The 12,280-nt window shown below is 39.0% G+C and overlaps 2 protein-coding genes across 2 annotated transcripts; one reads left to right on the plus strand and one right to left on the minus strand.

The window, feature by feature from the left end:
• dalrd3 (DALR anticodon binding domain containing 3) lies at window positions 1–7,813 on the minus strand. Its single transcript, XM_084087469.1, has 13 exons — window positions 7,469–7,813; window positions 6,452–6,756; window positions 6,056–6,366; window positions 4,982–5,040; window positions 4,777–4,878; window positions 3,517–3,581; window positions 3,337–3,395; window positions 3,098–3,180; window positions 2,899–3,025; window positions 2,073–2,131; window positions 1,757–1,873; window positions 1,546–1,614; window positions 1–982 (listed from the first exon to the last, which is right to left on the minus strand). Exons 1-13 carry the CDS (start codon window positions 7,667–7,669, stop codon window positions 863–865), a joined length of 1,677 nt encoding a protein of 558 aa, XP_083943595.1. The 5' UTR covers window positions 7,670–7,813; the 3' UTR covers window positions 1–862.
• A 120-nt stretch (window positions 7,814–7,933) lies between these two features.
• On the plus strand, window positions 7,934–9,671 carry LOC311066338 (THAP domain-containing protein 6-like; the record flags this gene model as incomplete). The annotated part of the gene is given in 5 exon segments (XM_084087482.1): window positions 7,934–8,070; window positions 8,774–8,966; window positions 9,093–9,206; window positions 9,496–9,657; window positions 9,660–9,671. Coding segments are annotated over 5 exon segments (561 nt in total). The 5' UTR covers window positions 7,934–7,990.
• Between the last annotated feature and the right edge of the window lie 2,609 nt (window positions 9,672–12,280).

The raw sequence follows: 12,280 nt of genomic DNA on the forward strand, positions 1-12,280 counted from the left end.
TTAAGGCAGACACTCTTTTAATTATTAAGTCTCTGTGGGTTTGTCTTTTTAAAATACATTGAGTAAGATCACCACTAGCAAAAACTTTGAAGTGTGAGAAAAACGTGTTTAGTACTCTCAGGGTTTTGAATACTGTGACACATGGCACAGATCTGTGAAACACTCTGTATGGCACACAAGGATTCTCAGTAGTACACCTGTACACTTACAGTGGCACAAACAGTGATGGACACTGGGGGGAAACTCTAGAATTAAGACTTTATATTTGGTACAGATAAGACTATATTTATATTCAAGGAAGTAGCATCCCAGATCATGACATTTCAAGAATACCAAATGATTGCGTGAAAGAGGCGAGCCAACCCTGTTGACATGATTCCTAATCTGAAACAGAGGTGACAGATACCTTATTGTGTGTGCATCTATCAGACTGTGAGAACAACTGTGCTACACTGTCAATATGTGTTCAGAGTTGAACAAATAGAGCTGGGCTCTTACACTCATTAAATACTATTACATAGAATACATTGTCATGCAGGAGGGCAGAACCTATGAATATGGTACAGGAGAATTCAAATTCACTGTGAATGAAAGCATCTTGCTTGTTGACATTTGTAGGGGTGATTTTTTTTTTAAAAATGGGTAAAATAATTTTTTGGATGAAAGGATGAAGAGTAACAGATTTTGGGGTCTATCCTGTCTTTTTGCAGGGCAGGAGGAATATTGGACTATTTGGACATGGTGGTCAGGCAATTATGGGTATGAGGAAGGAGAAAGTGTAATAACCAAGTAAAATGGAAGGGTTCTGGCTGTTAAGGGACAGTTTGTGACTATTCGAGTTAGGATGTGTGCAGTGGAGATGCTATAGTTGGGGGATTGGGGGCAAGTTAAGGGAGTCCAGGGCGCTGTGGTAAAGTTCTCTTAATGCTCTCAGCAACAATAAACGACAAAACATCTGATTAAAAAGATGAGGCAGGGGCTCCTAAAGAGAGAGGGAGAAAGAGAAAGAGGAGGAGCAGAAAGTTAATGGCCCTGAACTTTATGTGAACTTGTTTAATCATTGTAAATGCTGATACACACACAAATATACAAAATACAGATGTAAAGGCCCATTCACACCAAGAATGAAAGCTATAAAGATAACTATATTAGCGTCTACATCAATGCACGATATCATTCTGTTTATTATAAGATGCAGTTTTGTCATTGCTGCTTTAAAGCAGAATGGATTCTGATTGGCTGTTCTTTTTATCGTTCATTACCTGGAAAAAAAATCATCCTGAAAGTGATTTCAGTTATATAGAAACAATTTTCTGTGTCATTCTCATTATAGGAACAATAGGACTCTGCTATTCTTTTACATTTAGAACGTTTTTTACAATTATATCTTTATTGTTAGTTATTGTCCTTGGTGTGGACTTAAATCATCTAATCACCTGGGCCATAAAAAGAGTGTAACGGCATCTGAATTATCCTTATATAAATAGACACTGATTGAAATGAAACTGATTCACAAACAACCAAACAGACTCAATAATGTCTTACCCCAAGGACGTGAACTCTGTTGTAGTAAGAACTAAAATCTTTACTGAGAGACACCAAGAATCTGCACACCTGATGGACAAACAAAACAATTATGGAAGGCTGTATTAATGAAGCCAGGACAGCAGATAGAATACGACATATGACTGGTTGAGATTAGACTAAATTATACTAATAAATTAACATTACAAAACGATCCGAGCAATGAAAGTACCTGTTCTGTTCTTAAATTAACTCTAGCCCCACCCCCTTCATGCTCCAGGACCTGTCCTGATTGGTCCAGCAGCTCAGAGAATGGAATGAGGTAATTGAAGAGAAGAAGCCACTCCCCCTAATAATGAAATGGCAACATTACCATCATATCAACAATTTTCTATGCCACCAGATCATAGAAACACAAAAACTGAGCTTGTTTGAATACATTTGGTATATGTCTTTATACATAGCAACTTGAATACTTAAAAAGGATGCACAAAATATGACCATGTTTGAGTGTGCTTGTACAGAATGTTAGTTATATATTGCTTTACCTCCTCTTTCAGGGCAGAAAAGTCCAGCTCAGTGCCTCCAGGGATTTCTGGATAAAGACCTACATATTTCAAAATAGACATGGATATTATTCACAAATAGACACAATATTTTTCGTTACATTACTACTTGATGTGTAATTTATCAAAAGGCCCAATGGAGAAAGATGGGAATGGATTTCTCTACTTCAGCCAAATCACAAAATTGTGCACTGCCCCAAACATCACAACCAATCAGAATTCGGTCACACTTTAGATTAGGGCCCATTCTCACTATTAACAAACTATTAACTACAACTTTTGCTTCAAGAAACACATTAATAGTTAGTAAGGTAGTTGTTAAATTTAGGTATTGGGTAAGATTAAGGGATGTAGAATATGGTCATGTAGAATAAGGCATTAATATGTGCTTTATAAGTACTAATAAACAGCCAATATCCTAGTAATAAGCATGCTAATTAGAAACTAGTTAATAGGGAGAATTGGACCCTAAACTAAAATGTTACCTAGAATTCTATTGCCAGACTATATTATTGCTGTTATATTCTGTACGTCATCTACATTTTGTCTATAGTTATAGACCACATGTATCATCTTTCACTGCTTTTCTCTTACCTTAGTTTTAGAACAGTAACTAGCAGTAAAAAAACAACATTTGCCTAATAAAGTTTGGACTTTAAACATGTATACAACAGCAGATTGTTAAGATTTGGGTGTAGTCATACTGCATACGCTTTAAAAAACAACCTCTCCAAGTTTACTATCTAGACATTATTGCTTGGATCATAAATTACAAGTCAAAACTCTACAGTGTGTGTGTGTGTGTTACCTTGCTCCACCCCTTTCTCGTAACTGCTGAAGAGCGTATGAAGACGAGCGCAGTTATACATGACAAAGACTCCACCCCTAGGGCCCTTTGTGGACACACCACTGTCCCGCTGCACATCTAAGGTCACCTGAAAAAGAGATGTCAATCATTTCTGATGCAGGACAATACATTCCACGCATGCACATGCAAACATACTCACCGGACTTGTGTGTACTGTGGATAGCAGTTCAAACCTCACGGTGGCCGAGGTCATGACTCTAATGATGTCATCCCATGTCTGACCTAAAATAGTTTAAGGAAGAAGTAAATCGATATCAAGCACACAGACGCGGTTTAAATCTGGTGTTAACATGCATTACAAATGTTTCTGGGCTATTTAGCTAATACATGCAGTAAAGCAGCTTTTTAAGATAAAAAGATAAGCACAGATAAACACACCTTCAACTTGGTCTCCATACTTCATTTCTGAGGCCTCTTTCATCTGAGCTTTTCTTAACCTACAACAGTACACAAACAAACACTGTAACTATCAGACTTAGACAGTAGTCTTTTTAATATAGAATTACAAAGAGCTGTTGTAACAGTTAATAGAGTTGCTGTTCTAAAGTTTTTCCTTACTGAAGATACTGAGCTGCATTCATCTGAACACCGGGAGTTTTAACTGGACCACAAATCACTAATCTCTAATAGAGAGGGAGAGAGCAATCATTCATTACATAATTTTCCAACAGAGATGGTCTAAAATGTAGTCACATCCAACTGTGAATCGTTTGAGCTAATCAATTTGGAAGCATTACATTGACTTTTATGGGTTTTATTATTCTTTTAGCTTTGATATCATCACAATATCACTGGCAAAGAATTCACTTTAAACAATTATACACACTTAAAATGAATAGTCTTACTCTTCCAGGAAGGGGAGCATAAATATTTTTTATCCAATCAAATGCTTTTTTATTAGCATGATCCTCACCAAAATTCCAACTGCTACCAATTAGGTAGTAGCAAATCATGTGTTTTAGCTGTGGTGTAACGAATACAGAGCCCTACACATGACATGTGGAGAAAAATATATATGCCATGGCCACAAACTAAGAATTCATTCCCATCGATTAAGTATTAATTCATTTAGTAACTAATTCATTCCCTCGTTTTGATTAAACTAAAACAAGGGAACAATAGCCATGATTTAGTAAAATAAGGGGGAACAAATTCTTCTAGGGCCACAATTTACTAATTCATTCCCTCATTTGTGTAATTCGTTCCTTCGTTTTAGTAAATCGTCAATCAGACGGAGCGTGTAGAATAGGAGCGCAATAATTCTGACTAAAATTCACATTTTGGCAACATATTTTTTGTTAGAAATTAAGTGCATGTATAAATTCTACAAGTAACACAAGTACAACAATTTAGTGTTTTGGTTTATTATAATTTTTTATTCAGTCATTTTAATTTCTGCTTTAAAAATAGTAAGCAATCAGCTGTTTTTTGGTTTAGACTGCAATGTTTGTATTTTAACCATTTTTTCTTATAATGTACAGTATAGCCTACATAGGCACGATGTGCAATAACATTGGTTAAAACAATGGATTAAAATGAACTTCTAATGTATAATAATTTCTAGATATTTTATTCGATTTAACAGAAAAATAATGGACAGATTAATCGATTATCAAAATAACCGTTAGTTGCAGCCTTAGTGGCCACTATATATATTTTTCCCCGGATGTCATGTGCGGGGCTCTGCACTAAAATCTATTGGGGGGGGAATTAAACGAGTCAACAGGACAGAATATACAGAAAACAATTGTTTAGCATGTAAAGCATGCCGATACAGCTGATGGGCAAATGTGTCTGTGTGGGCAGAGGGTGTGAAACCTGCACTGCTGTTACACCCGTTGCTCTCCACAGCATGGCTGTTTGCTGCTGACGAAACTCATCCTGACAGGAAGTGACATGCAGGGCTGTTGCCGTAGAGACCTGAAGTACAGAAATCCATTACAAGTGTCCATCTAAAACATGGTAACTCACTATAATTTAAAGCAGACGGAGATGAGCCAGACAGAGGGTTCTTTTAACTCACAGGGAAATCTGCAGTAGCGCTGTCCAGCTGGGCCAGATGACACAAAGCTTCTCTCTGCACTGAAAAGAGAGAAATCACTGACTGAGGAAAACTGAGGCTATCCAACAGATCATTCACTTAAACACTAGGAATGACTCAGTTCATCTCATCTTGATGCCTCTGGTGCAACTAGTTTGAAAATATAACTTTAAAATTGTAAAATGTTAAAAAGAAAAATTTCACATTTTTTCATTTTCACAACGCTAGTATGTGACAAATCAAATTTAAAAGCCAGTAACTATTCTTATGCAATTTCCCTATTGATATTTTGAATGTCATTTATTTTCATCAAATTTAGGGATTCACTTATATTAAAATCATTATTACTAATAATCCGGTAATCATTTTTTCATGTTATGGCTGATAAAAGACTGGTATTCTATACCATTTTTTTTTCTATTAAATTAAAAATAAAACACTATAAGCTAAAATAATCACATTTTAAATGCCAAACGTGAATTTAGGCATCACAACATATATACATTTTTTTTTTAAATCAATACTTATTTTGAGATTTGCTTAAGATTACATTTACCACTACCAGTGTTATTAAATCAAATTTAAGTGAGTGTTAAGATGATTGCAAGAATAATCTAAAAGTAAAAATAGTGGAAATAATAATATCATTTCCTTTATTTTTACTTTTAGATTATTCTAAAAGTAAAAATATTATGCACAATTAAATAACCAATATAGACTAATGGTGATAAAATAAAAAAGCTTCAATATCACACGATAACCAACCAATATGGCTTAATGCTTGTAAAAAAAAATTACATAGAAAATATCTCTTTGAAAAAATAGACTATTTTTTCAATTGGAACTGTATTGGCCGATGACAGGGCTAAAATAACAGTAAAAAAATTTAATAAAATACAATACAATTAAAATCTCAACATCAAATATCCTCATGCAACCCTAATAATGACATTTACTGACAAAACAGACACAGATGTTGTATCTAAGCCAAATCGTGAGAAATGTAACCCGTTATATCCTTAATAAATATAAACATGCTCAGGTACTACAGCTCACCTGTGCAAGTGCCAAGACTGGGATCATAACCCTGAAGATTCTCGTCCTGTACCACTTGTTTAAGGTTTATCCTAACTTCCTCTTTTATCCCTCTCTTCTCTCCCTCTATTTCCTCTCCCCTGCTTCTCCTCTTTCCCCTCTCCATTTCTCTGTCTCTGTAGGTGGAGTTCTCTAAAGCTTTTTTCATCTTCTCCTCCCTGTCCTCATTGGTCCAGCTGACAGGGACTGTCGGCCAATCAACGCCTAATGTTTTCAGGAAGTTCACAATGTCACTCTCCTGTGGCAAGGCTGGACAAAAGGACACAGTGTACCTAAATGGAATAAAGAAAGAGTTGATTACTCTCCCCCTTTTGGTCACAAAATGTATGTCAAGATAATGAAAGTCAAAGCGCATACCCTTGTCTTCTGAGCTGTGCCCCGAGGTGGTCGGCAATGAGAACGGTTCGTAGCTGCCCCAGAGCAAGCGTATCGGGAGATGGCACGGCTTGTTTGGTGTGGAGGGCAGGGCAGTTGATGAGGACACAGCCCTGTCTCTGAGCAGCAGGTCTCAGATATGGCATTATTCCACATAAAACACGTCTGAATGCTGTGCAGCGATCCACACACACACGCAGCCCTTCTGCCGTCACCTCAGTGGCTCCTATTGGCAATACACCGCTGCCACGAAGAGAGCGAATACCACTGAGAACATCACAGGGAACCTGGACAATAAGTCAAAACTTTTGTTGAAAATGGTTAGGTGATTCGTAAAATGCACAAAACCAACATGAATGCAAAGATTATAACATCACCATGAAATCAAAATTGACAAATCTTTTTTTTTTTTAAACAGATTGGTTTATTTTAAATGATTTATCTGCACACATCATTATTATTATTTTAAATAATATCTTTAATCTTGTACTCTTCAGTCAAAAACATTTATGTCCAGAAATTGTTTACATTTTGACCGGCTTAAACTCATTGAATTATTCACACTACATAAACCAAACAAGGTTTCTTGAGACCTAATGACCTAAAGAATCAGGAAATCATTATGACTTTGCGGTTCTCCAAATGCGTGTTATTTTTTATTATTGGCATACCCTGACCCAGATGTCACGGGCAGAGAAGAGTTAATCAGTTCTGCCGCAGGGTTCAAATGTTTTGTCGATGCGACCAATGTCAACAGTCTAGCTGGCGCCCTGCGTGTCTGTGCAGAGCTCGGCCTTACATTCGGACAATCCTGTGTCAGTGACCCTCTCTGATGCATAACTACACGTCCAAGCAAAAGCTTGATACATCCAACACGGTCCCTCAAGCCATGCGTAAAATCCCCATGCGGAGAAGCGCATCTGTCACTGATGCAGGCCAGAAGAGCTCATAACGTAGAAAATAAATAAACGCACACATAATCACATATTTCAGACTGACCTCTCCACCCGCGTACAACGTCGTCAGAACCGTGTTGGGTGACAAGAAGTCGCGATTTCTCAGGTTTTTGGCGCTGCTCTCCTTGAACCAGAGCTTCTCTCGCTCGCGGATGATTTCGGCTTCATTTTCAGCGTCTCCCCGCAACGCACCGCTCAGCGCTTTGACGGTGGACACGATGCTAAAAGGCACTGCTTCCTCCATGATTAAGCTCAATATGTTGACATTGTTATTAGTGCCTGAACTCGAGGATTGTTACTGAGACTGACTGTAGCAGCACTGCGGTGCTCTGCTCACATTGATCACCAATAAAAACAGATGCATGTATGGGGACCGGAACATTAAGAATTATCACTGGTAAGAGGGGGACACATTTTCATGCAACACTAGTTCCTGGTTGCGACCAATGGTTGCGACCATAGATATTATAGAGACTAGATGCCCTATTGGCCGCTGGGCACTGAGAATTACGGCCGCCATCTTTAACCGGTCGTACTCTTGTTTCGTTGCGTGGCAGCAGTTAAGATGCCAGAACACTGTGGAGCATTTTCTTGTTCTAATCGGCGGACCAGCGCAAATAGGGCCCGGGGGATTACTTTTCACAAGTAAGTTTTAACATTACCGTACTATTGGTTGTATTTTGTGAATAGAGAAGGAGCAAGGATCTTGGATATTACTGTACTGAAATCGTAGCCAGCTAACGTTAGCTAGGCTATGTTTACTGCATAATTAACGGTAATAATTAACGTTACAAGAGCTTCTCGGTTATCAGAAGCATTCAACGGCCCTGTAGTATAAATATAGGTTATTTGTGTTTGCGCACGTGATATCAGGAAGCAATGTAATACACACATGACGGCGATGCGCAAATCTAGTTACCCACCCCTCCCACTTCTGCTAGTTTTATTGAGATATCTTATTCCGTGCGAATTAGCCATTAATATTACAGACGTCCTGTGGTAAAATTACATTATTACTCCAAGATAATCCCTTGTAAAGTTAATCCCGTCCGAATAGGGCTTTAGATTACAATTGACACAATAATTCTATGTAGAAATAAAACAATTATTATTGGTATAACATTGGCCAGTGAATTTTACACAAGTGTCATAGACTGTATTATCAGTGTTGGGCAATCACTACTTGTAGCTTAGCTAGTAACTTTTCAGTAGCTTAAATCCTTTATTTCAAAATAGGAGTTTTGTTGAAGAAAGGTTCTAAGAAATGTGAAGGAAGAAAATAAGCTTGACCTCCTTTGTGAAATGTTTTTGTGTAGACTCTCACAAATCTTCCGTTTTCATTTTGAAGGTTTCCCAAGGACAAAGATATAAGGAAGAAGTGGGAAGTGGCTTTGAGGAGAGAAGGATTCACTGCAAGTGATTCATCGGTGCTTTGCTCTCAACATTTTAAGCAGGGTGACTTTGATAGGACGGGTCAGATTGTCAGACTCCGAGATGGTGTTATTCCATCCGTCTTCAGCTTCCCGGTTCACCTCCAAAGAGTAGGTGTATCCTCATAAGGCTGTTAGCATTCATAAATGTAAATATTATATTATCAATCACGGGGCAGGGTAAGATACTTATCCCTTTATACATATTTCATTATGTATTATGCTGCTTCATTTTAGTTGGAAAAGGGCAGGGCTACATCTACCTCCAGAAGAGCTGAAGAAAGCCTGTCCATGGCCTCTCTGAATTCGCAGGAAACGGCAACCTCAAGCCCACAACCTCAGCCTAATGATGTGAATATTTCTACTTTAATCATCATATCATAATGTTTCCTGGACATATTAAAATCTCACTTGTTTGCTGCCACTCATATTAAACATGCTCACAAATAAACCCATACACACACAATTTAAGACACGTTGAACATGCATTGCTGGCAGGTGCACACACACACACAGTGCTGGCAGTGGCTTTGACAGGTGATGACTATAAGAAAGAATGTGGGCCATAAACTAGTGGTGTCAAAGTGATATTTGTGAAGTGAAACATTACTCAAACCATGTTCATCCCTCTTTCTACTAGGATCATGGCTATGCCTTGCCTGCTTCTCCTACCGCTCTTAAGACCAGACTCAATGAAGCCTTGGCAAGAGTGGAAAGTCTAGAGCGGGAGAAGAAGAATTCCATGGCCAGAGAGAAAAGGGCAAAAACCACAGTGAAGAGTCTTTTGGGGGATTTGAGGGAAAAGAACCTCATTAATGAAGAGCTCAAAGAGAATTCTTGAATTCTACTCTGGTAAGACAAAATTAGCACTTTGAAATTCATGTACATGTTATTCTTAGTTATGGCGCTTTTCCACTGCATCGTACGGTTCGACTCGGCGCGGAACGGTTCGGCTCGCTTCGCTTTTCCACTGCGTGGTACGACTCGACTCGGTACGGCACGGTTCGGTTCGCTTTAGCTCGGTTGCTTTTCCACTGCAGTTAGTACCGCTTCAAAGTGGGTGGGACTGATCGTTATAGTTGCCGTCTCTACTGCCATGATATCATCATATTAAATGCGAATTTTTCATTCCGTGTTTCCCCATCCACTCCTCGGCAACCAACGAGAGGAACGTCTGCACCTCGTCCACTGACCACGATTCAGCCATTTCTTTTTTTGAAGTTTATACTCTTTTTTTTCTTTTCTTTTTTTAAAGCAAATACTTTTAAAACAGGCGCTACAGCGCTGGCTGTTGTCTACTGGCTATTTAAATCTAGCGGGTTTAGTGTCTCGTGTCGTAAATACAATGACGCTGGTAGAGATGATTCTGTCTGACCAATCAGTGATCTGCAGTGTTTTCACGTCACATTTTAGTATCGGTACGGTACGCTTGGAACCTCAACAGAGGTGGTACTATTTAAAGCGAGCCGAAGCGAGCCGTACCGTACCATGCAGTGGAAATGCGCCATAAGTGAGCCGTACCGAACCGAGCCGTACCGTACCATGCAGTGGAAAAGCGCCATTATTATCTGAAGGGGACTTATTCATTTTAAATCATAATATTTCAGATCTTCAGATAGACCTCATGGCAAAGCAGGGCCATGAATACACAAAGGACTACAGAGAGTTTGCGCTCACGCCCCATCTACATGGTCCAAAGGCATACAAATACCTCAGAGAGACTCGACATTTTCCCCTCCCACATCCACATACAATACAAAGGTAGGCTTAATGTTGTCCGAATTTAACTTTTGGAAATTACTGATGCAAATACGTTGAAAAGCTTCTTCTCAATTTTTTTTTTACAGGTGGATGCCAAACCTGGCCTGAACAAGATGATGCTGGATATGCTGGAGAGAAGATGCCAGGGAGACCCGGCTAAATATGGATGTGTTTCACTCATGTTGGATGCCATGTCCATCAGAAAACATGTGCAATATAATCCACATACACAGTCAATGTCTGGTTTTGTAGACATGGGTGATGGAAACAGTGAGACTGATGTTGCTTACTGAGGCTCTTGTGTTCATGGTGGTTGGCCTACAAGGACATTGGAAGGCTCCCATTGCTTACTTCCTGACCAAGTCTCTGTCTCCAGAAACACAAAGGGTCCTTCTCAGTCATGCTTTGGAGGAGCTGCATGCACGGGGCATTAGGATGGTATGTGTCACAATGGATGGTCATGCCTCCAATGTCAGTATGTGCAACCAACTTGGGTGCGAGCTGAAGGGAGACCCACGAGAGCCGCTTCAAACCAGTTTCTCGCATCCGGTGACTGGCGAGAAAGTATTTGTAATGATGGATGCTTGCCACATGCTCAAGTTGGCACGTAATATGTTGTAGACCTATTTGTACAAGTTATGCCTCTGCTGCTAAAAGTTATATCTAAATATTGTTGTCTGTCCATTTGCACAGTTATGGCTGGACGTGATGATCAACATTTTGCTGTTTGTACTTGTTTTTGCAGTGACTGATTCTTACTCTGCAGGCATACAGGCCAATTGCAACGACCACCGGACAGATCAATTGGAGGTACATCAGTCATCTCAATGATGTGCAAAAAAAAGATGGACTGCATGCTGCCAATAAAATTACAGACAAACACGTCTACTTTGAAAACCACAAGATGAGGGTGTCCCTCATAGACATCATATAGATAGACGCAGGGCCGGCCCGTGGCATAGGCAGTATAGGCAAATGCTAAGGGCGCCGGCGCCGTATACCCTAAGGGGGGCGCCAGAGCCGCGTGAGGAACTTTCCGCTTTTATTGTACTTCATTAACACTGCAACGAGTGGAGCAATAATGGGATGTACATGGCATTGACTTTCTTAATTTCTTTTTTTTTTGTTATCAAATTTTTCTAATGGCATTGACTTTCTCTTATAAATTCTTACTTTAACGTGACCAGGGGGGAGTTGAAGGGATCATACACTTCCACCAATCAGACTTCTTTTACCCGCGGCCACCATTCGGTTTTCGTTTTTATTGCGTCAAAAAAAGTTAATATGTCAAAGCGTCCCAAATTATCTGGTGCCCAGGGGAGGAAAAAAAGAAAAGAAGAGGAGGAAAAACGCGACAAAGACAAAGGTAATGTTACAGTAAAGATGATGTTAATGATATTATTTTGATGTTACAGAAAGATGATCAATAATGCCATTAGTCATTAGCATACATGGTGGTTAGCTAACGTTAATCTATAAATAACCAGCGCTATCTGCTAGTTCTAACCAAAATATTAACAGTCAATGGTTCTAACAGATAAGCCTAGCGCTATTATTATGGAAAATAGTAATATGAGTACCTTCCTCGGACAAATGTGTAAATATTAGTAATTTAAGGCAGGACCAAAAACACCAATAGAGCTCTTTTTAAGATCATCTTTTAA

This window comes from Abramis brama (genome assembly GCF_963993115.1).
Source record: "Abramis brama genome assembly, chromosome: 16".
In the NCBI taxonomy this organism is placed as follows: Eukaryota; Metazoa; Chordata; class Actinopteri; order Cypriniformes; family Leuciscidae; genus Abramis; species Abramis brama.

Coding starts and splice junctions, on each gene's coding strand:
- dalrd3 (XM_084087469.1), bottom strand. CDS start 7,669: ATGGAGGAAGCAGTGCCTTTTAGCATCGTGTCCACCGTCAAAGCGCTG. Junction 3,396..3,516: donor AATGCAGCTCAGTATCTTCA/GTAAGGAAAAAC, acceptor GTACTGTTGTAG/GTTAAGAAAAGCTCAGATGA. Junction 983..1,545: donor ACAGAGTTCACGTCCTTGGG/GTAAGACATTAT, acceptor CTCTCTCTTTAG/GAGCCCCTGCCTCATCTTTT.